This window comes from Patella vulgata, chromosome 2 (genome assembly GCF_932274485.2).
Source record: "Patella vulgata chromosome 2, xgPatVulg1.2, whole genome shotgun sequence".
In the NCBI taxonomy this organism is placed as follows: domain Eukaryota; kingdom Metazoa; phylum Mollusca; class Gastropoda; family Patellidae; genus Patella; species Patella vulgata.
In genome coordinates, this window is record NC_065880.2 from 6,665,722 (window position 1) to 6,691,001 (window position 25,280).

The 25,280-nt window shown below is 39.0% G+C and overlaps 1 protein-coding gene across 1 annotated transcript; it reads left to right on the forward strand.

Moving 5' to 3' along the window:
- The first annotated feature begins 4,636 nt into the window (after positions 1-4,636).
- On the forward strand, positions 4,637-15,848 carry LOC126810225 (alpha-latrotoxin-Lh1a). Its single transcript, XM_050535203.2, has 4 exons — positions 4,637-4,716; positions 6,601-6,672; positions 7,755-8,006; positions 9,014-15,848. Exons 3-4 carry the CDS (start codon positions 7,804-7,806, stop codon positions 12,048-12,050), a joined length of 3,240 nt encoding a protein of 1,079 aa, XP_050391160.2. The 5' UTR covers positions 4,637-4,716; positions 6,601-6,672; positions 7,755-7,803; the 3' UTR covers positions 12,051-15,848.
- Positions 15,849-25,280: the final 9,432 nt, after the last annotated feature.

A 25,280-nucleotide genomic window follows, 5' to 3' on the forward strand; every position in this document is an offset into this window, starting at 1 on the left:
CTCTTCTTTTCATGTCAGTTATATAAATATTTTTGAAAGATATAAGATATATTGTAACACCATGCTTTAATTAGTCGTTTGGATAGGACAAAAACATAGGCGTACAGGTAAAAGATCCCCTGGCAGTTGGAATTCGATAGACCATAGCGCCGCTGTTCGGGCACAGTTTCCCCGCATAGCACACTGCATCGTGTATGCCAGTCTTCAGTAGCCCAGTCGAAGCAGAACACGAGTTCAGACTAAAATGTTGCGGGTTCGAATCTACTAGCGGCTGCTAACAGCTGTCCCGGTGCACACGTGCAGTTTCTAGATTTAATTTAAGTAGTACCCCATATCCACCCCAGCGTGAGACTTATGCGTCACTTGCGTGTGCGTGTTCGGCACCGTAGAAGATCACAGACTGACCGTAGAGACTTATGGCCCTGCACATACAAAATTATCACTCGGTCTCTTGCGGCTGATCTGTCAGTTACCAAACACCACGAGCCGTGCGTCTCAAAACACGTACGGTGGGGTGTGAAATGAAATGAAATTTAACGTCCTACTGTTCTGCTCCTATGCTGGTCTAATGAAAACTGTGTGCTATGAGGGAAATTTTGCACTGGTGGAAAACCCGATGAACGTTCTCGACCAACACCGTCATCGATCACGCGACCGCCATGTAAAGGCTAGCTCACACCCCACCGGTAGCCACGGTGGCTAGGTGGTTAAGACGCTGGCTCGGTAACCCGGAGGTTCAATCCCTGCATTGGCCGAGAAAGTTCATCGGGATTTTCCGACGTGGTTTCCCCTTGTCAGTGGTGCAGGACGGAGGGCCTGGCAAGGACAGCTGTCCCGTCGTTCGGGTGGGTTGAAAAGCCAAAGGTCCCGTATACTCATTTATGTGCACGTAAAAGATCCCCTGGCAGTTGGGATTCAATATAAGAGCAGGCTGTAGCACCGCTGTACTAAAATCTCCCTAATACCACACTGTATGGCGTAAACCCGTCTTACTTAGCCCATTCGGAGCAGAACAGTAGGCCTTAAACCCCATTTCATTTCATTAATGTACGTTATTTTTATCTAAGATTACACAATGTTCATTAATGCGTTAGCATACTCTGCGCCATGCTCGATACCCGATGTGGTCTTGGTGCAGTGTGATCAATAGGTGGAACCAAACTGTTCAGTAGCCATAGGAGATATAGGGATCAACGATTATTTATGATCACGGTAAAACTGATTGTGGAACTTTCATTGAAACATTCAATATTTTCCTATACAATTAACGGGTGCAATGTCAGTCAGGTTTAATATGTATACGACAACCTATCATAGTATTGACTATTGTGCAGTAATAATACACAGTTTGATATACACGGCTGTCGGTACACAGATTATAACTAAAGCTATTTAATGTTAGAGGAGAATAATGATATGCATAGACCGTTACGTCTACTCGACACAAACCAGGTCAGTGTCGACACAAACTATGACTGTAGGGACACTAAAATAATAATAATCAGAGCTACTCGTATCAGAGATAGTCGGTAGAGACATGAGGTTTAACGTCCACTCGAAACAACCTAGGTCGATTTAAGATAAAAGAGAGAGAGAAATGGGGTTTAACGTCCACTCGACACAAACTAGGTTATTTCAGGACTAACATATGGTTTAATTTTATTTCAATAATTCGCTTGCGCGTTGGGATCTTTAGCCGTGGAGGAAAACCGGAGGACCCGGGGAAAACCCACGAGGTTGGACAGGCGACCCTACTCCTTGTCACGTACAACCGGTGATTCGAAACCACGCCAGTCGACACTAGATGAATTTAACACAATAAGTATCACCACGGTCAATAGTTGTTGAATCATTTCAAATATCAAATTCAGTGTCACTATGACATAAAAAGAAATATATAATTCATTCAATGTAAAAATGTATACGAGTGTTTCAGTTATATTAATCGATGACATGATATCTATTTTCATTTTGGACGTGGATTTATTGAAGGATATTTTACATAGTCATAGGTAACATTGGTTGTTAGTCTATTTTTAAAGTACTATGTTCCCGATTTATTAAGTAATAAACAAGTATATAAGTATACAATATATATGAACGAATACTCTTACCTGAAATACACACCTTCGTGATGTATATTATGTGATTGAAATCCCTTTTTTCAGTTTAAGCAACAACGATAAATACTTGCTTGAATAAAATGCACTGCTCTCGAACGAACGCGAGTTGAATTAGAGTTACCTCCCTTTGATCATCATTCAATATCAAATAAAGTAGATAATACATGGTTACAAATAATACATCTAATAAACAATGAGATCTTTTTTCCAAAAGATGAAATGAAATGGAGCTTACCGTAGCGCAAGATTAACAACTGGGCTCACATAAGGGGGCCCAGGGCCCTTCACATAAGGGGGCCACTACAAAACAATCTCAGTTGCGCAGAAAGCGATGTGAGCATGGTCAGAACGCGGACAACATCTACTAGTGGCAATAATGGGGCCCGCCGAGGCCTCCCATAGAATTTTAAAGTCCTGGACATTGGGGCCCTTTCAATCCATTGTGGGCTCGTAGCGGGATAATTGTATCAAGAAAATGCATAAAAACCCTCTTTAGCGGCATATTTTGGTTACTTGTTGTGCTACTAGGAGGTGGATTTGAATCCATTTATATTCGGCAGCGTTTACCGTGGGTACTATGTTGGTATCTGCTCGTCTTTGTTCCACCCACATTCGTTCTGGATTAAGGAAGACGTCCGGGGCCAGCGCGTTCGCTTCGAGTCGTCCCGAGCGGATGACAGAGTTTCACCTCTCCCCGCCCGTACGCTCGTCCCCACCGTTCCTCTCGAATCCTAGCTCTCGGGCGAAACCGACAGCGAAAGCGACATCGCCAAGTCGGTCGGACGACCCTCCTGAAAAGAGCATCCCCGCTTATTCCATACACGAAATATTCAGGCTCGGGGTTTTAGTCTGCCTTTAGTTTTTTTCAAGGTAGACAGAAAATGCTGCGGTTTCTCTCCCGCGAAGTTGAAAAATGAGGCAGGACCGCGCGCCGGTTAGGGACGGCCGACAATTCGCCGGTCGGACCCGCAGCGTATTCCGCCCGACCGTACCCCCTCCGAGATCCAACGACGAGCTTTTTAACTGCAGCAACTCCGATATAGGCTATTGGAGCTGGAATTACAGCGGCTGCTGGCACCAGGCTTGCCCTCCAATAGCTCCTCGCACACTCTTTTAAATTGCGCTCATTCCGCCCGCGGCGACCACGAAAGGGCCCCACCACGTTATTTTTCGTCACTACCTCCCATTTCTATTTATGTCTTTAAACCGTTCATATGACTTTAATGGCGTAGAAAGGTCACTAAAAGAGTTCAGTGATCAATGGAGGAACACTCTTCTTTTCTTGCCTATGGAACTACTCTGCTGCAACAAAAAATATCGCAGTGTGTCCAAACTTCATTGAATTACGATACCTACAGACAAGACAGGGATAAGATATAGATATATTCATTGGCAAGATTCATCATATTCATTGTGTGTACATTTTTTCATGAAGATTCAACAACAGGAAGGGGGCCAAATGAAGCCAAATATGAAGACATCTTTCGCCGCCATTTCTTCTATGCGATGATCCCCGCCGGTAGCAGAATCACTAATCAAACACCTACGGCTGGTGTATGATACATGACAAAAACAAACCGCTTCAAAAATCATAACGTTTACAATCCCTTCAAAAATCCTCATTCTCGCCTGACCCATATATAAATTCGAAATATCTAAGTAAGGTAGGCTATAAAGAAATTACAAATATTATACATGCTAAATTATTAAATAATATAAGGACTAAACGCCGAAGAATACGTCCAACCTCGTGGGTTTTCTCAGGGACCTCCAGTTTCCCCCCACTGCTAAAGACCCCTACGCGCAAGCGAATTATTGAAATAAAATTAAAAACCATATGTTAGTCCCGAAATGACCTAGTTTGTGTCGAGTGGATGTTAAACCCCATTTCTCTCTCTCTCTCTTTCCAAAGAATACGAGTCCATAAAACAACTTTCATCGATTTACCAGAATCAAAAAGATAAAATTGCGGTTATAGATTACTAGTGACATTTTTGACAGATTCTGCGTTATAAACGCGAATATAAATGGGTTCAAATCCAGCTCCCAGTAGCACAGCAAGTGGGCTGACCAAAATATACCGCTAAAGAAGGTTTGTATGCATTTTCTTGATACAATTATCCCGCTACGGGCTCACGTACGGGCCCACAATGGATTGAAGGGGTCCCAATGTCCAGGACTTTAAAATCCTATGGAGGGCCTCAGTGGGCCCCATTATTGCCATTAGTAGATGGTGTCATCGTTCATGCTTACATCGCTTTTTAGCGCAACTGAGATTTTTTTGTGGTGGCCCCCTTATGTGAAGGGCCCTGGGCCCCCTTATGTGAGCCCAATTGTTAATCCTGCGCTACGGTAAGCTCCATTTCATTCCATCTCTTGGAAAAAAGATCTCATTGTTTATTAGATCGGAATGTATTATTTGTAACCATGTATTATCTACTTTATTTGATATTGAATGAATGTCAAAGGGAGGTAACTCTAATTTAACTCTTTTATTTAGTTTCGTTAGAGAGGAAGTATTTATCGTTGTTGCTTAAATTGAATAAAAGGGATTTCAGTCACATAATATACATGTCGAAGTTGTGTATTTAAGGTAAGAGTATTCGGTCATATATATTGTATATTTATATACTTGTTTATTAATTAATAAATCGGGAACATATTACTTTAAAAAAAGAATAACAACCAATGTTACTTATGACTATGTAAAATATCCTTCCATAAATCCACGTCCAGAATGAAAATAGTTATCATGTCATCGATTGAAATGAAATGAAATGCTGTTCTTATTGTTTAACGTACGCTTCCACCGAAGGTGATATAGCAGACAAGTCTTATTTTCCTTTATTTGTATTATCTTAGCGCACGCGCAGGGGTCTTTCCTGTGGGTGCAAACCGGAGTACCCGGAGTAAACCCACGAGGTTGAGAAGGCGCCCCTATCTCCAAGCCACATACGCTCATACCAGCGATCGAAACCACAGCCGTAAGCCCTAGGTGACCGGCCTGCTAGAGGTCGAAGAGCGGAACTCTAGACCACTAGGCCATCCCAACCCCCCTGAAATGAAAATGGCTTTAACTTCAATTGTGTGCTCCGACTCGGCTAATGAAGACGGGCATACGCCATACAGTGTTACATTGAAGTGTTTATGTCCTAGTGACACTGAATGTGTTTGTATATTATTGTATGTTATTCAACAACTCTTAATCTCAAATTGACCTAGGATGTGTCGAGTGGACGTTAAACCTCATGTCTCTACCGACTATCTCTGATACGAGTACCATGATTATTATTATTTTAAAATCCACCTAGCGCCACTACAGTCATAGTTTGTGTCGAGTAGAGGTTACGCTCTATAAATATCACTATTCTCCTCTTACATTAACCGGATACTGACAGCCGTGTATATCAAACTGTGAGTTATATACTGCACAATATTATGATAAATTACACATGTTAAACTTGACGGACATTACACGCGTTAATTGTATAGGACAATATTGAATGTTGGAAAAGTCAGTTTGCCATTTTTGATGAATTAAAGCTCCACAATCAGTCTTTACAGTGATCATAAATAATCTTTGATCGCTATGTCTACAGATCACACTGCACCAAGAGAATGCCGGGTGTCGGGCGCGAGACAGAGTATGCTAACCCATTTATGAACCATTGTGTAATCTTAGATAATAATAATGTACATTAATAAAATGGGGTTTAACGTCCTACTGTTCTGCTCCGAATGGGCTAATTAAGACGGACTTACGCCACACAGTGTGCTATGGGGAACATTTTGCTCGGACAATGGCGCTATAGCCTACTCTTATATATAATTCCAACTGTCAAGGGAACTTTGTCGTGCACACCAATGTGTACACGAGACCTCGGCTTTTCGTCCCATCCGAACGATTAGAAATATGTCCTTGTTAGGCCCTACGTCCTGCACCACTGACAAGGGGAAACCACGCCGGAAATCCCGATTAACTTTCTCGACCAACACCCGGATGCAACCCGCGACCTTCAGACTAGCCAGCCCGCGTCTTATTCACTTAGCCACAGTGGCTCCCAAACCCAATAATAAACTACTGTGTAATCTGAGATAATAATAATAATGCACATTTGTTGAGCGCTAAATCCATCCAAAAGCATGCTCAAAGCGCAATGAGAAAATAGTTCTATACTCTTTGAGAGGGAAGTCTAATTCCCGAAATAAGCAAGTGATTATACATGTACTCAACTTCAAGTTATAGTCATAACATTTTTAACAATATTGTTCATCCGAATTTCTATTTGTTCTTGATAGTACACAAAACTGATTACAGTTCAGACTGGCATTGACACCGACACAGCAGATACTAAAAATAGCTCAAACATGTCCATATTGATCTAAAACAAGATAATCAAAAAATACTCCTAAAACTCTTCAAGCTTTTTCACACAGTAATCACATAGTTCTTATTTAAACTATACATATGTTTCAGAAATCAAGAGAAATATCACTTTCCACTCAGAGCAAAATAACCCAGCTGCAGCCACAAGGGGCGCATAACTCTGTAAGTAGTGATTTTTCTAGCTTGGGGGGTATTAACGTATACAATTCGTTTATTAACTACTGTCTGAGCCTTGCTATTTTATGAACAGATTTCTTCGATTATGAACAAACTATTTAACTTTGGTTATTATAAACTTACCTGTGTGTTTGAAATCAACTCCGGTTAAATAAAATCCATTGCACAATTAAATATCCCAACGAATAAAAAAGTTCTCTCTTGAAAAATTGAACTCCCACAAACTTTTGGCAATACTAAAATGGAACCCGATTACGTCACTCTTCGGGAGATATCATTTCGTATAAAAGGGTAACAGCAAGCTACATCGAAACGGTTTACGGTACATTTACGACAATTCGTGGTATTAGCCTCGGCTCGGTATTGAGTTTGGGTGGTCGGCCCGTATCTCTTTACTTTATTACTATCTTTTTACATTCTAGATAAGGGAATATATTATTTGTGTTAATAATTCACGCAACAATGGTTAAATGTCTTAGCCAGTAAAGTGTTCAACAATAGTTAAAGGTCTTAGCCAGTAAAATGCCCAACATTGGTTAAAGGTCCAATTCGGTAAAGAGCTCTAAAGCATTGATGGAATCTAAAATTGTAAAAAAGGGAACCTAGCGATGAGGAGAAACATAACTACACAATACTATTATACATAAAATAATTTTATTATTTTACAGCAATCTGGTTAAAACACAGATCCTATTTCGTTTCGTTTTTATAGTTCAAAATTTCGTTTTACTTGTCTTTACTACACTTGGATCTGGAAGAGTTGTTATTTAACTCGTGTTCTGAATGGTGTCAGGGATAAGCCAATGAAACGGTCTGTTACGGCGAGCTTTGGGCGTGTTTTTCACGGAACTGTGGGTAATCCACTAGTAACATCAATGCTGATTGGTTAATCAAATGTCTGACGTCATAGGGTCATAAGTCGGTCTTTTGACCCCTGACGTGACCTATCGCTATAACTTGTCAGATCTTCATGTGGTGTAGGCCATCGAAAGTATAAAAAAACGAAACGAAATATAGATCTGTCTTTTAATCAGATTGATTTTACAGTGGTTGATTTATTTCATTAGTACAACAGTTAAACAAGATGAACCCAGTTGAAATGGGAGATTCAACGGGATGAATTCTGATGATACTGGAGAGAGGTTGAACGGGATGAATCCTGATGATATTGGAGAGACGTTACCAGAGATGAATCCTGACGGTATGGGAGAGAGATTACCCGAGATGAATCCAGCTGATATTGGAGAGATGAATCCTGATGATATTGGAGAGAGGTTACTCGAGATGGAACTATATGAATTAATGTTAAATTGTGGCAGGTTGGTGTCTATATTTTAAACTAAATCTGATCCATTTGGTTTATGTGGTGAGTGGTTGTGGGAGAGGGTAGTATAATAAAGTCGTATTGAATAATAGAGCCTTAAAAGACAATAAAGCACAGCCTTAAAGGATAATAGGGCCTTAATAGATTTAAAAAGGTGTGTAGGAAAAAAAGGCTCTAGGATTATAAAGCCTAATATGATCATAATGTTTTAAATGATTCTAAAGTCTTAAGGTATACTAAAGTCTTTGAGGATAATCAAACCTTATACTATAAATAATAAAGCCTTAATGTAAAATAAAGCTGTTATTTTTGGGTTTCATTATTTGGTACAAATTTGATGTCTTGTAACGAATTCGTGTAGTCTACATTTTTTGTCTGTTAAGCGTCTTGTCAGTCAAGGCTATTTGGTGGGGCGCCTGCGCATTGGTCGAAGTAGTAGGCTTCAGGTGTTGTGATCCAGCCATCATGGATGGCTTGGTAGAAGCAGTCTCATATCGTTTTTTCACCGACAAATGGTGACGAACGGCGAAAAGTGAAAATTATGTGAGAGAATCTGTGAACATTATGTTTCATTCGTGAATCATGCCAAGTGGGTTATGATGTGATATTCATTATTCAATGATAAACTCTATGTAAATCTGTCCTGAAATTCGTCAACACTGTGACTGACAACAGATATCAACCATGAACCGTGAACATTTTATAATGTAGAACTCAATATAGTGAACCTGTAAGTTAATGCAACAACTCAATCACACTATACATGTATGATTGATTATGTTTATACGTGTAAAGCAAATGTCTTCATCATATAAAGACATTCTAATTTAAGACTTTCTTATTGTTAACTGATTGTCTCCCTTCTACTTCTGGTAGCTAGGAGTTTTAGCCATTTTGGGAATCAGACCACATCTATGATGAACCGTCGCTTATGCTAGTTGCTAAATGTTGCGTTGAATGATGCTATGGCATTAAACTTAAACCGTCTTTATTATATTTCAGATTAGGCGAAATAGCTGCTCACCAAAGTGTTCATATATCAGATATACCGACAACATTATCACCCCAGGAAATGAATGGATCTATAATTAAAGCTGCTAGACGTGGAAAGTATAGACTTATTATATATATGATAGATCATTGTGTTGATATACCGATACAATATGAAGATAATATGGATAACAATTTATTACACATAGTTTTACATAGTTACCCTTCACCATATCACACTGAGAATAAAGACGCGTTGTTACAGTGTGTGATTAAATTAATTGAAACTGGTGTAGATGTCAACCATCTGAATAAATATAAAGAAACACCTATAGATACAGCTGCTATGTACAGGTTGTATAACATTGTTATATATCTGATAGATCACTGTGTTGGTATACAGTATACTGATAGGAAACAATATAATGTCTTACACTTAGTTTTATGTGGTGCAGGGAAATATGGTGAAATAGAAAGAGATGAGTTGTTAAAGTGTGTAATTATATTAGTGGAAGCTGGTGTAGATGTCAACCATCTGAATCAATACCAACAAACACCTATTTTTATAGCTGCTAGTGAGGGGTTGTATAACATTGTTATATATCTGATTGATCACTGTGTTGATATACAGTATACTGATAAGGAACATAATAATGCCTTGCACTTAATTTTACATAGTGCATGGAAATATGGTAAATTAGACAGAGATGAGATGTTAAAGTGTGTAATTAAATTAGTTGAAGCTGGTGTAGATGTCAACCATCTGAATAACGACCAAAAGACACCTATAGATATAGCTGTTCCCAAGGGATTATATAACACTGTTATATATCTGATAGATCATTGTGTTGGTATACAGTATACTGATAAGGAACAGAATAATGTCTTACACTTAGTTTTATATAGTGCAAGTCATTGTGGTGAAATAGAAAGAGATGAGTTGTTACAGTGTGTGATTGAATTAGTTGAAGCTGGTGTAGATGTCAACCATATGAATCAATACGAACTAACACCTATAGATATAGCTGCTAATAGAGTATTGTATAAAGTTTTACTGTATTTGTTAGGACATGGGGCACATGTACATTATATTAATAAATATGACCAGAATATTCTGCACCATGTATTAAATAGCATACAGAATATTAACGAGGAAGATGTAGACCAGTATTCAGACGATTGTATTCAGGTTGTTAAAACTTTGATAAATATGGGAGTAGATGTAAACAAACCCAATTTTTCTGGTAACACTCCACTGTTTAATGCAATATCCTGCATAAAATCGACTGAATTATCAGAACAAAGTAATATATTATACTTCAGATTACAATATAATTTGTTTACTGCATTCTTCAATGGGGGCTGTAATAAGAATCATCAAAATAGAGAAGGGCAAACGCTATTAATGTACTATACAAAAAGGCAAGCTGATATCCGTATCTTAAAACTGATGATTCAACACTCTGATTTAAATCTGATAGATAATAATGGTAATACAGCGTGTAGTTATTGTGTTCAATATCGTGAGTTGGATTGTACTAATATATTTAAACTTTATTCTCCCCATGTACTGATGTCACCTAACAACGGAGTGAAATTACTGCACCAGATTCTCGCTCGTAAAAGGTTGCAGCTGTTCAATTATTACATGGGATTAGAGTTAATTGTTAAAGGCGTTACAGCAGAAGGAGAAAATATGCTACATCTGTTAGCTAGAGTAAACTATGATTATTCCCCAAAGAGGTTTAACTGGTTGTTTAATAAAAAGCTAGACATAAACCATCGATGTTCTAAAACCAACACACCCACTATGATAGCTGCCCTCTTATTGAATAGTAAATGTTTAGAACTATTCACACGTCATCCTAGAATAGACATCAATGCACAGAATAAACAGGGTCACACAGCTCTTCATCTATGTATCATTGGATTTACTCTGATTAAAGATGGCTTGAATGAGAGACAGGAAGATGACGTTGTTGAGGATTACTGTAGACAGATATATCCAATATACATGGAGTGTATTGATATTTTATTGGCTGCTGTTGGTATCGATGTAAATACTCAGGACGGGAGAGGTAGAACGTCTTTGATGGTGGCGGCAATGAAAAACGATAGATTTCTCATAAGGAAATTACTTAATGCTGGTGCACTGGTTAGTTATGGTGGAAAATCTGCTTTACATCATCTAGATATTTATGAGAGTGTGTTTGATCTAAGTTTTAAAAGACTTGTATCTGCTGGAGATAATATGCTTCTCAATTTACACTGTAATAATGGCGACACACTAATCCAAGCGACCTTGTGTTTTCCACGTTCTTGGGATCCACGTACGGCTGTTAGTTTTATTAAATATTTAGTCGGTGAAAACTGCTGTCTTCAGTCTCTTATTACATCTTCAGTTGAAAGTAGTTATAACCAGATTGATATGAGAGAACTCAGCAGTCAAGAGAGAGGTGAACTGAGAAAACTTTTATATATTAGTGGAGCTCCTGAAAACGAAATTATAGCAACTTTACATTTTGAGAAAGAAGAAACAAATGTAGAGAGAGATGACATGGAAAGACTTTTATTTCTTAGAGGGGCTCCAGATGAAGAAATAGCACAACATTTAAATTTCCAGGAAGAAGATAAAGATGATCCAAATGGCACATTCCACTCACGACACCGAGAGATATTCACTAACTACTGTTGTAATATATCTCTCAAGTCTCAGTGTAGGAGAATCATCAGACAGAAGCTAGGATTGGGTATAAAGGAGAAGGTTATGGATCTAGAACTGCCTAGAGAATTAAACGACTTTCTCCTGTTAAAAGATGTTCTTCATCCTAAAGATTACAACATAGATAATATTGATGATGGTTGTAATGATTTTGATGATGATGATGGTTATAGTGACTATGATATAGCTAAAGATGGCGACGATGATTATAGCCAATATAACTACCAGTATTCCACTCTCAATACTGATGATGAGCTCAGAAACGATTATGTGAAATCCAAGAAATTAACAGTATTTAACGCCCACAGCCTAGTAAACACAAAGTAAAATTCTTAATATTAGGAATAATTTCACTGATAAAAATTCCATTCATGACCATGAGATTGACATTTCGAGTGCTGTGAACAGATTTGAAATATTGTCTCAGGACGAAATCTTTCGTGTCATAAAATCTATGCCAACAAAATCATGTGCCTTGGACCCATTGCCAACACAGATACTGAAAGATCAGCTTCCGGTATTACCCCCGACTATTTGTGACATCATAAACTCTTCGTTTAGATCCGGAACATTGCCAGATATCTATAAACATGCCAATGTAATCCATCTCATCACGAAACCCTCGCTTGATCCAAACCAAGTCAAGAACTATAGGCCGGTATCCAACCTAAGTTTTGTGTCGAAAGTTCTAGAGAAATCATCGCAAAATAATTGATTGGTTATATATCTGAATTTAGTCTTCTCAGCACCTATCAAAGCGCCTACCGTCAATATCATAGCACAGAAACTGCACTGTTAAAAGTACAAAATGACATTCACTTGTACATTGATAATCAAAGCTGTGTGTTATTGCTGCTTTTAGATCTTTCTGCAGAATTTGACACGGTTGACCACAAGGTGCTGTTCTCACGACTTGCTGGTGAATTTGGTGTAACTGGTTTAGCTCTTGAACTACTTAAATCTTATTTAACAAATCGTTCCCAATCTGTCATTATACACAACAAACAATCTGACAAAAAAGATCTGAGCTTCGGTGTACCCCAGGGCTCAGTTTTAGGCCCTATATTGTTCAGCATATACACCACCCCATTGTCCAAAATTATTGAGAAACATGGTCCGCAGTTCCAACTCGACGCAGATGACACTCAGTTGTATCTGTCTTTTAAACCCTCTCTGTCTGGAGATTTCAATACATCAAAATATCAAATTGAAGAGTGTATTAGTGAAATTCGTGTATGGATGTGAATCAATTTCCTTAAACTGAACTACGAAAAGACTAAATATATTCTTTTTGGATCAAACAGTTTAGTGTCTAAGTTGGTGAGCATGAAATAATCCCAACATCCTCAGCCTGTAACATTGGTGTTATCTTTGACAGTGAACTATCCTTGGAGAAACAAATTAGCAATATTTGCAGATCTTGTTATTTTCAACTGAGGAATATAAGTAAAATCAGTAAAAATTTGCAAGTTGAGTCCATCAAAACTGTTGTTCAGGCGCTTGTCACATCACGATTAGATCAATGTAATTCGTTGCTTATTGGTTTACCATCTCGTCTCACTGATAAATTGCAAAAGGTTCAGAACGCGGCAGCTTGACCCATTACCAGAAGTATATAATGATCATATCACCCCTGTTTTAATTCAACTTCACTGGTTACCCATTGTTTTTAGAATTCAATATAAGGTCATTCTTTTAACTTTTAAATGTTTAAATCATATGGCACCGTTGTATTTATCGTCTCTTTTAGATATTTATTCCCCTACTCGTACATTGAGGTCCTCAAGTGATCATTATTCACTTGTCTGTAAAACAGCTAAACTGAAAACTTACGGTGAACGATCGTTTACAGTGTAGGCCCATACACTGTGGAAATAGCTCCCCTTTACTCTCAGAAGTTCTACCTCTTTGTCGAGTTCTACCTCTTTGTCGAGTTTTAAATCGCAATTGAAAAAACACTTTTATTTAAACAAGCTTTTGATTTATAGATTTATTTTTACCGCTTTAAATTTAATCAATTATTATAGATTTTTAAATGTATGTTTTAATTTTAATTTTTTTTATGTAATGTATATTGTACAGCGCATCTGAACACATTTTGTGAAAACGTGCGCTATATAAATGATAATAATAATAATAATAATAATAATAATAAAAACAAATTGCACTGTAGATGTTATCTTTTGATTATCATGCAGTAGGGTATTGTGGGTGTATGAATACAAGTCTCCAGAAATCGGCACCTTGAAGGGTTCTATATAATTGGCAGGAATTCAAAATTTGAAGAACATTTAAATAACGACTAAACCGGTGACTTCTCACCATAGAATGTATTATGGACATGCCTAGAAACATGCAATCTCCTAAGCAGAGTTATCTTCTCTTGTAGTTCACAGTTCGAATGCTGAATAGCGAGACTTGTGTTGAGAATGAGAAACATGTACCCAACGAGTTTTATGTCTGACGTCATTATGCCATATCGTCATTATTGCATCATAATAATGTAGAGGTAACGACCACTATAGATCAGTGGTTATGTCTGACGTCATTATGCCATATCGTCATTATGGCGTCATGCTGAGGCTCCGCAACCAGTACGAAGTCCGAACTACGAACACGGCTTCGTAGGCCTACTTCGTACTTCGTTTTTGACAGATTTCCGTTTCTGCCAAAATGCGAAGTCCGAAGTACGATCTTTAGTTCCACGTTTGTTCACCTGAAATAAGGAATAACACTGTTTAGTTTGGTTAAATAAAAACTATCAAATCAAATCAAATTTTAGTCCTCAAGAAGCTCATTGCAATTTGTTTTACTTTTTATCAAATTCGAGATGATTCGATCTCATCGCCGACTGTCGGGGGAAAAAAAAAACACAGCCCGAAAATTTGCCCAAAATCAGAACAGTTACCGACTACTTTGACGCTGATCAACCTTCTACTGAATTATAAATTTCAATCTTTCTATAAACCGAAAAATATACGAATTTCATCCACAAATCAGCGAGAAGATCACGATGTCGTACTTCGTTTTTTAACCACGAACTTTTCGCGATTTCTTAGTAGAAAATGGACGAACCGAACGCCGCTTATGTCAATGACATCACACGAAGTGATGACGTCAGCACATAAACACTTCGTAGTTCGTAGTGTCTGCGGAACCTCACTATTGTAGAGCTAACGACGAGTATGCGAAGAGACGATTTTACGACCATTTCTCTGGCATACCCATCGCTAACGGGAATAGAAATAAACATAAGAAATATCATCAAATAAAATCTTTCAAATGTTGACAACGAAATGAAGCCATCTTCTTCATCACTGTTTTTCTGCATGTAACAGTTCAAAGTATTGCCAGAACATTCAGGGCTATGGTACATTCTAACCCAACTTTCTGCACTCTGTTTTATAACCACATCTGTTTGTGTTGTTCTTTTTTTTTGTGGGGTGGGGGGTGGATGGCCAAATGCATCCTAAGGTCTGCCATTGACTCAACTGGCGTGGTTTCAATTCCCCGGCTGAACCCTACGCGCAATTGAAATAAAATTGCGCCATGTGTTGGTCCCGAAATGACCTAGTTTGTATCGAGTCGACGATAAACCCATCCTCTCTCTCTCTCTCTCCCTCTCTCTTTATCTCTCTCTCTCTCTCTCTCTCTCTCTCTCTCGCTCGTTTGTGTTATGGCTTTATTTTAGCTAATTTTTAAAAGCCTGATAATAAACTTACCTCATTGACTAAGAATGGATATAAAGGAGATTTCAATGATTTTCTTCTATAAAGGTTATAACATGTACTATATCGGTTGATGATCGGTGATGATGATGATGAATATCAATTATTTTTAATGATAATAATAATAATCTGAATACTAATGGTAGAATCGTAGATAGTTTAATATCTAAATACTATTATATGGAATAACACAAATGCGTTCAAGTAGTTCATGAAAATAATCTTGATAATATGAAATGTAGCTATCATGCATATTGTTCTTGTACATGTATATAAAATATATTCTGTCATGTTTATACATATATATTGTTCTTGTATATAAAATATATTCTGTCATGTTTATAAATATATATTGTTCTTGTATATAAAATATATTCTGTCATGTTTATAAATATATATCATTTACGTATATAAAATATATTCTGAAAACCTTTACACGGCTTGTACTTTATTTGGTCAATAAAATAAACAGGGATACAGGGATATCCTACAGCATATGATCATACCTGTCCAGACAATAAAACACCATTATGGGTTGAACAGAAAGTTGGCGAAACATTTAACGTTATGGCAAAATATCCCATGTAAAGCTGGCAACTCCATTTTAGCAAGCTCAAGCTCAAATCAGGCAATATATTCTACATTTTCCTGAAAGCCATTACGAGTGTTTTACGATAGTTTCTTTATTTTCCCCAAAAGAAACCCAGCTTTGCCATTTTATAGTCAAGGAACTTTTGAACAAATCAGGACAGGTACACCCAATCAGCATACCATGTATGGCTGAAACCCATCAAGGAAGGAATTGGTGGAAGGCCGAATGGTTAACTCGTGTGCCTTGTTTTAAGTGCCGTGGTTTCGATTCTCTGCTTGTACGTGACAAGGAGTTGGGTCGCCTCGTCGGTATTTTCAAGGGCCAAAGTTTTGTTCGTACGGATAACGACCCCTACACGCAAGCGAATTATTGAAATACAATTGAACAATATGTTAGTCCCGAAATGGCCTCTTTTGTGTCGAGTGGACGTTAAATCCCTTCGCCTGTGAGCCCTACAGCTGTTCTTCTCCCTTTCCCTTGTGAGCCCTACAGTGGGTGTTCCTCCCTTGTGAGCCCTACAGCTGGATTTCTTCCCTTCCCTTGTGAGCCCTACAATCAAGCTGTTTCGAAAATGACTAATTATTAATGATTGACGGACGAACAGAAGTGACGACGGCATGATGTGCTTTCTCTTTGTTTTGATATTGGCGAACGACGGTTTATCGTCCTATTGTTCTGTTCGGACTGGGCTAATGAAGACGGACGCACGCCATGCAGTGTGCTATGAGGGAAATTTTGCCCGGACAGTGGAACTACGGACTACTCTTATTTCGAATTCCAACCGTCAAGAGACCTTTCACGTCCACGTCAATGTGTTCAGGGGACCTCGGATTTTCGTCCCATCCGAACCACTATACATTGTCCCTTGCTAGGCCCTCTGACCAGAAGCAGACGAGATCATCTACCAAACGATATGTTTTATATTAAATAAAGGGAAGAACTTCCCACTAAACCAAATCCATGGCCTAAGGCCAAATGGAAAGATTGCAAAATCATATTCTAAAAAACAGGAATCAGCTTCGGCTCTCCTATGTCTTGTCTGCGATATCACTTATGTGGAAGCAGACGTTAAACACCAAGAACGAACGAACGACTAAAAAGGGGTTTTACGTGTACACATTGGCGTGCATGTAAGATATGCTATCCCTTGGCAGTTGGAATTCGATATAAGAGTAGACCATTGCGCCGCTGTCCTGGCAAAATTTTCCCCTTAGTACACTAAAGGTGTGTGCCAGTCTTTATTAACCCAGTCGTAGCAGAAAACGACTCCAGCCTAAAATGTTGCGGTTTCGAATCTTCTAACAGTCTACTAACAGCTTTCCCGGTGTACATGTACCGTTTCAAAATTTTATTTAAACCGAAACACATTAGAAGTAGTACTGACCCTAACCCAACCCACCCCACAATAAAATAAAATATAACCCCTAAAACAACAACAAAGCCAAAAAGTAAATAAACAGCGTGAGACTTATGCATCACTTGCGTGTGCGTGTTCGGCTCCGTAAAAGATCGCAGACTAGCCGTACATACTTTTGGTCCTGCACATACAAAAATATCTGCCAGCTACCAAACCCCACGACCCGTGCGTGTCAAAACACATACGGTGGGGAGTGAAATGAAATGAAATGGGTTTAGCGTCCAAATCATCAGCACCTATACTGGGCATACACCATACAGTGTACACGGGACCTCGGTTTTTCGTATCATCCAAAGGACTAGACAGCTGTCGTTATCAGGCCCTCCGTTCTCCCCACTGACAAGGGGAAACCCCGTCGGAAAATCTCGATGAACTTTCTCGGCCAATGCAGACCTCCAGGCTAGCGAGCCAGCGTCTTAACCACCTAGCCACCGTGGGTCCCGGTGAGGTGTGAGCTAGCCTTTACATGGCGGTCGCGTGATCGATGACGGTGTTTGTCGAGAACGTTCATCGGGTTTTCCCCCGTGGTTCACACTCGTCAGTGATGCAGGACAGAGGGTCTGATAAGGGACAATGTATAGCCGTTCCGATGGTACCCCCCCCCCCGAAAAAAATAACGTGCACTTAAAAGACCCCCTTGGTAGTCGGAATTCGATTTAAAAGTAGTTCGTAACGCTACTGTCCGGGCAATATTCCCCACACAGCACACTGCATGACCTGTGTCTGTCTTCATTAGCCCAGTCGGTGCAGAACAGTAGGACGTTAAATCCCATTTCATTTGATTTCATGTTATAACTGTATATAATGTTCGTGTATATTATTAACAGCGTGTTTACCTGTAAAATACACCTGTATAATCTACCTGTATAATTAAAACTTACTGGACCTTATCTCTATTTTTAGACTATAACAGGTAGCATGTGGTAGGATGTAGTGTTACATGGTATAAGGAATGTATGACAAAGAAATAAAATGAAACAAAATGAGGAGTTTGCGACGCCGTACAAATCACCATCAACCTTGTTAATGATAACGGACATGCGATAAATGAGGGATATTGTGTCTAGACAACTGCGTTTCCGGCTTCTTTTCATCGAATTACAACTGTCTAGGGTTCTTTAACGTCCACGCCAACGTTTATAATGGACCTTGGTTTTCCGCCCCATTAGAATGACTGGACGCCGCTGCTTTTTGGCAGGACATCATCTATACTGCACCGTTGGCAAGGGAAACCAGTCATGGCAATCTTTAGGAACTTTCTCGCACAACACCAGGATCGAACCTGACAACTCCTGGTTACTGGGTCAGTTTGATGACTCACTAATCCATCGTAGGTGTCACGTGGGAGAATGTATAATGAATTAAAAATGCATTATGTAAGAGCTAAATCTGCCAATTGCAGGTCTTTCTTTAGGCCTGAAATGTTATATAAACTATTAATTAGACATTAATTAACTTATCCAGACCATAATCAACTCTCGATGTCATCGCTAGCCTGTGCTATTTACTTTCGGCAGTAAATGTTATATAACTTATTAATAAGACATGTATTATCAACTCTCGATGCCATCGGATGCTCTAGATTTTCCACAGATTTAAATATGACTGACAGTTGATGATTTAATTCAAAAATGGATAATCGAAGCTTTGCTTTATTATCGTAACAATGGTAGAAATGACATTCGTGACGATAACTCCCCTCAGAATGAAGTAATTTGACATAAATTCTCCAGATATTTCCCTTTCGTTATCTATTTTTAACTATTGTAAAGAGAAAAAGAGAGAAAGGGAGTGAGAGAGAGAGAGAGAAGGAGAAAGAGAGAGAGAGAGAGAGAGATGGGATTTAACGCCCACTCGACACAAACTAGGTCATTTCGGGACTATATTGTAAAGGTGACTCTATATCTAAATCTTACGTAAGACATCTTTAAGAATGTAGTTCTCCGATTTCACGTAAACACGATGTAAGGATCCGTGTTCACAAAAAAACTATTAGGGAAATCCCCTTAGATGACAATTGATACTATTTTCTGACATATACATTAAAGGGATATGCATACTTTAATGTGGTCGTCTTCACACAAAAATAACGTTTAATTATTTGAAACCTAATTAAACTTTATTTTTGTGGGAAGACGACCCCATTAAAGTGTACATATCCCTTTAATATATATATATGTCGGAAAATAGTATCAATTGTCATCTAAGGGGGTTTCCCTATTAGTTGTCTTCATTAGCCCAGGTTAGCAGCAGAACAGTGGGACGTTAAACTCCATTTCATTTCATTTATTTGAAACCTACTTCCGCTAGGAACTGACAAAAAAAATTCATATACACAGAACGAAGTCCAATTACCGTTTATTATTGAGAGACCTTTTGACTAGTCTTAAATATACATTTTTCAAGGGCTAAATTTGACTATAACAGATCTTTCTTTAGGACTGAAATGTTATCTAAATTATTAATTAGTCATTAATTAACTTATCCTGACTATACTCAACTTCCGTTACCATTATTAGCTTGCGATATGCAGCCACCCGATACACGTTGTTTACCAACGTTAGTAATGGCGATCGAGGCTAGCCTAAAATCGAGGTTCAGTATATTCTGTTTTCATTAGCTTTTTATTTGTTACCTATTATAGCAAGAACTGTCAGCTCTTTATCTGAAATGAAATGAAATGGGGTTTAACGTCCTATTATTTGCCCCGAACTGGGCTAATGACGACGGGCATACACCATACAGTGTGCTATGAGGGAAATTTTGCCCGGCCAGCGGCACTACGGCCTACTCTTATATCGAATTCCAACTGTCAAAGGATCTTTTACGTACATGTCAATGTGTTTCGTCCTTGTCAGGACCTCCGTCCTGCATCACTGACAAGAGGGAACCACGCCAGAAAATCTGGATGAACTTTCTCGGCCAATACAGTGATCGAACACCCGACCTCCAGGCTAGCGAGCCAGCGTGTTACCCATTTAGCCACCGTGACCCCAGTTCTTTATCTAATCTTACATAATACTCTTTCATTACTGTTTGTACTTGAAGCCTGGCCAAACAGTCTGTCAATTACACACAGTAATGGTAGTCTAACGAACTGTGTTTTTCGAGTTCTATTACTAAATGACATTAAAACAATCAGTCAAAAAGGTGCTGCACTGGCCAAAATATACCCAACAATCGTTATTCTGGTATTATCACTTTGTGGTTTCCCCAACACGTCGACCGATATAGGTCTACAACCTATCGCATTAGATTCTGAGCAAACTTTGAGGTACACCTTTCGATCCATAGCCGTGGCTCCATAAATCATTTCCAGGTGATATACTCCCTTGAAATACTTATTCCTCTTGGATTCCAAAGGCTTGATAAAGTCCTGCAACTGTATAATAGTGACTACTACCTGTTTTAGACTGGTTTATCCAGTTACCAATAGCTGTATGATTACTAACTGGAAATACCCGAAATAACCGTCTCTACCGCTCACTGCATCTGATTTTCAAAGTTAAATGACTATCTAGAATTAACAGGGGCTGGTGCTATTGATCCCATAAAAAAAAACAGCGCTCCATAAAAGTCCAACAATTTGGATCCTAGCTGCCGTTCCACAAAACAGCAACTTAGCGCCTAACCGTGAGGCTGGATGGTCGAATGGTTAGCCCGTGCGCGCTGTATCATAAGGTCTGTCATTTCCACAAAGCAACAATTGAGCCCCTATCTGCTGCTAAAAAACACAGCAATTTAGCTATTAGCTGTAGCTAGGTATAAAGTAATACTGTCCATTGATAAATGTACTTATCTCCCTTTAACCACTAGATTAATTGAAGCGGCCTCGTTCTCATTCTCTATCGAGAAGACTTGGTTTTCCGCCATTTTATGTTATGCTGATATATCTGTGTCTAGATAAAGTATGTCAAATACTTAAAATGTGTTATTTATGATCAAGTAACATGGTGACAGAAGTGTGGATTTTCCCCTAAGAACATTTTAGGACAACCAGTATCACAAGAAAAACAAACACATGGCAGAGTATCTTCGTAAACCAGGGCCACTGAAGTTCACAGGTAACGTGGCAGAAAATTGGCGAATTTTTGAACTGGAATTTAACATATTTATTGAAGCAGCTCATGCTGATAAATCTGAAAAAGAAAAAGCTTTTACCTTTCTGAATTTAGCGGGGCGTGAAGCAATTGAGCGCGAACGATCGTTTGTGTATGGAAGGGATGAATCACGAGAAAATCTCGACAACTTGAAAACAAAATTTGCTGCTATTTGCAATCCAATGCGAAATCTTACAGTAGACAGACATGCATTTAATTCCAGAGTTCAATTACCAAATGAATCTATACAGACTTTCGTTTCTGATTTGCGCAACAAAGCATCTGTTTGCCAAATGAGAGATTTAAAAGATGACTTAATAAAAGATCAAATTGTGTTTGGAATTCGAGAAAACAGCGTCAGAAGATTACTACTTCGCGAGCCGGATCTCACCTTAACCAGAGCCTTGGAAGTATGCCAGATCCACGAAACTTCTGAACGTGCACTTGTTGATCTTAGCCAACCAATACCAAACAGACCCACTGTCCGTGATGAAAATTCATTTTCCACAGAAATAGATGCTATCCAAGTACCCAACAGAAATCTTATGCCTAAACAAGGTCGTGGAAATCCACCTAGTTATAATTCGCGTTTCCAAACACAGATGCAACCTTATTTTCGACCGAGTTATAATCCACATTTTCTGGGCCCTCAAAACTATCAAGCACGTGGGTTGCGTCCTTGGGAAAACACTCGCTTTATTGGTTCCAGACCCCCGTTTAGCCATCAACGTCCATGTAATAACTGTGGATGTAGTCATCCACCGAGACGTTGTCCAGCATTTGGCAGATTTTGCGCATCCTGTGGCAGACCTAATCACACTGAAGACGTATGCAGATCCAGTGCAAACAGACGTTTTGACAATCATACTTACAGGCAACCTGTCCATGACATCAGTCTTCAATATGACTATTCGAACACAGAATCTCCTCAAAATGATATTACCCAATTCAAGATAGAATCATTGGATGTTTTCGGTCTGTCACCAGACAATCCCTCTGAATTATTTGTACAATTTACCATTCACAACAAGAACACCAGATTAAAACTAGACACCGGTGCTAAATGCAATGTGTTACCGTTTTCATTGGTACAAACAATAAGGGACAATCGCCTCATCAACACTACAAATGTGGTCAGACTCATATCATATAGTGGGGATGCCATTCAAACAATAGGATGTATCCAATTACCATGTTTTCACAAAGGATCTTTGTATGAAATCTCATTCTATGTTGTCAACGAGCAAGTTACCCCAGTTTTGGGTTTACAAGATTGTTTAGCGCTAGGATTAATCTCTATTAATATCGACACTGTAAAGCACGATACCACACTCCCAAGAGCGCAGATACCACCCATCGGGGAAATAACTGAAGAGTATGTACTACAACAGTATAAAGATTTACTTGATGGAGACCTGGGGTGTCTTCCAATCTCGTATAACCTGGATCTTGACAGAAACGTTTGCCCAATAATCCGTCCACCACGACGTATTCCAGTGGCCCTACAAGACCCCGTTAAGAGCGAATTGGACAGAATGGTTACTATCGGGGTAATTTCACCAGTGACTCAGCCAACCGAATGGGTATCAAATTTGGTTGCAGTAAAGAAGAAAAACACAAATGATATCCGTTTGTGTATAGACCCTTGTGATTTAAATAAAGCCATTAAGCGTCAGCACTATCCTCTCAGAACTATAGAAGAAATTGTGGCCCGCATACCTAATGCTAAAATATTTACGCTTATTGACGCGTCTAATGCTTTCTGGCAGATTCCACTAACGGAACAGTCGTCCTTTAAAACCACGTTTATCTGTCCATATGGACGATATCGTTTCTTACGCATGCCCTATGGTATAAGGAGCGCAAGTGAAGTATTTCAGAAAACAATGGATCAGCTGTTTAGTGGTTATCCCTGTGAAATTATCATAGATGATATTCTAATTTGGGGTACGTCCAACACCGATCATGATACCAAGCTCATAAAAGTTCTTGAGAGAGCCCGTGAAATCAACCTTAAATTAAAACTCAAAAAGTTCCAGTTTAAATCGTCAAACATAAGTTATATCGGCCACAGACTCACGTGTGACGGCGTTAAACCAGACCCGGATAAAGTGAAATGTATCACTGAAATACCTGTACCAGACAATATTAAGGCTCTACAGCGATTTCTTGGTATGGTTACCTACCTAGCAAAGTTCATACCCCATCTTAGTGACCAAGCTGCTCCGCTTCGTGTCCTCCTTCAAAAAGATGTTACTTGGCACTGGGATACGCATCATCAGGTTGCATTTGATAAACTCAAATATGCTATCAGCAGTCCGCCTGTTCTGAAATACTTTGATGTCAATAAGCCAGTAACTCTCACGTGTGATAGCTCACAAACCGGTCTTGGTGCTGCATGTTTACAAAATGGCCTACCAGTTGCATATGCCTCGCGAGCCCTAACACCGACTCAAGAGGGCTACGCTCAAATTGAAAAAGAGCTCCTTGCAATCGTCTTTGCATGCAAGAAATTTCATGACTACATCTTTGGCAAAACTGTAGATGTAGAAACTGACCATAAACCACTAGAAACAATCTTTAAGCGTCCTCTATTAGCCACTCCAATGCGTTTGCAAAAAATGCTTCTTCAATTACAGCGATACGATTTAAATATTCACTACAAAAAGGGAACCGAACTTCACATAGCTGACACATTATCCCGTGCCTATATACATGATAACACCCCACTGTTAGAAGAGAATTATGATGTTATGTGTCTTATACCCATTACAACTCCAAAGTATGAAGAATTAAGAAACGCTTCGTTAAATGACCACACGTGTCAGAGACTACGACAATACATTCTCTATGGATGGCCCGAATACGAGAAGGATGTCGAGCCAACTGTTAAAAAATTTTACGCCTTCAGAGACCTATTAACAATTCATGATAACATTATTTACAAAGGCGAAAAAGTTGTAGTCCCCCATGTTCTACAACACCATTATGTTGAACAAGTACACAAGGGACACATTGGAGTTGAAGCTACAAAACTTCGTGCACGTGATTTATTTTATTGGAACAACATGAACCATGACATTGAAACCTATGTATCACAATGTTCAACGTGTAATCATTTTAAGCCCCACCAAAGCAAAGAACCGATGATCTCCCAACCAATTCCAGACCGACCTTGGAGCATTCTCGGATCGGATTTGTTTACATGGAATGGAGTCAATTACTTAGTTCTTGTTGACTCGTATTCTGGCTGGATTGAGATGCAGTATCTTCAAGAAACCACTTCGCAGGCTGTAATTAACAAACTCAAGTCGCATTTTGCCAGATTTGGTGTTCCGGACATCTTTTACAGTGATAACGGGCCTCAATATTCCTGTCGAGACTTTGCCATCTTTTCCAAACAATGGAACTTTACACACAAAACATCCAGTCCCGGTTATCCCCAAAGCAATGGTCTTGCTGAACGCGCGGTAAGAACTTGCAAGAATATACTTGACAAGTGTCAACATGACGGATCCGATCCATATATAGCCTTGTTGAATTATCGAAACACCAATCGAGATAGCATTTTAGGATCTCCGGCACAGCGTATCTTTGGACGACGAACTAAGCCCACAATGCCAATATCTTCATCGTTATTATCTCAAGCCAGCATCGACCACCGAATTGTCTATAATCGACTTTCCAATCTACGCGCTCAACAAAAGTCAACTTATGACA

Bases quoted from the DNA above. Each gene is read 5' to 3' on its own strand.
- LOC126810225 (XM_050535203.2), top strand. From the start codon at position 7,804: ATGAATTCTGATGATACTGGAGAGAGGTTGAACGGGATGAATCCTGAT. The intron at 8,007-9,013 runs GTTGGTGTCTAT...ATTATATTTCAG, and splicing joins TTAATGTTAAATTGTGGCAG to ATTAGGCGAAATAGCTGCTC.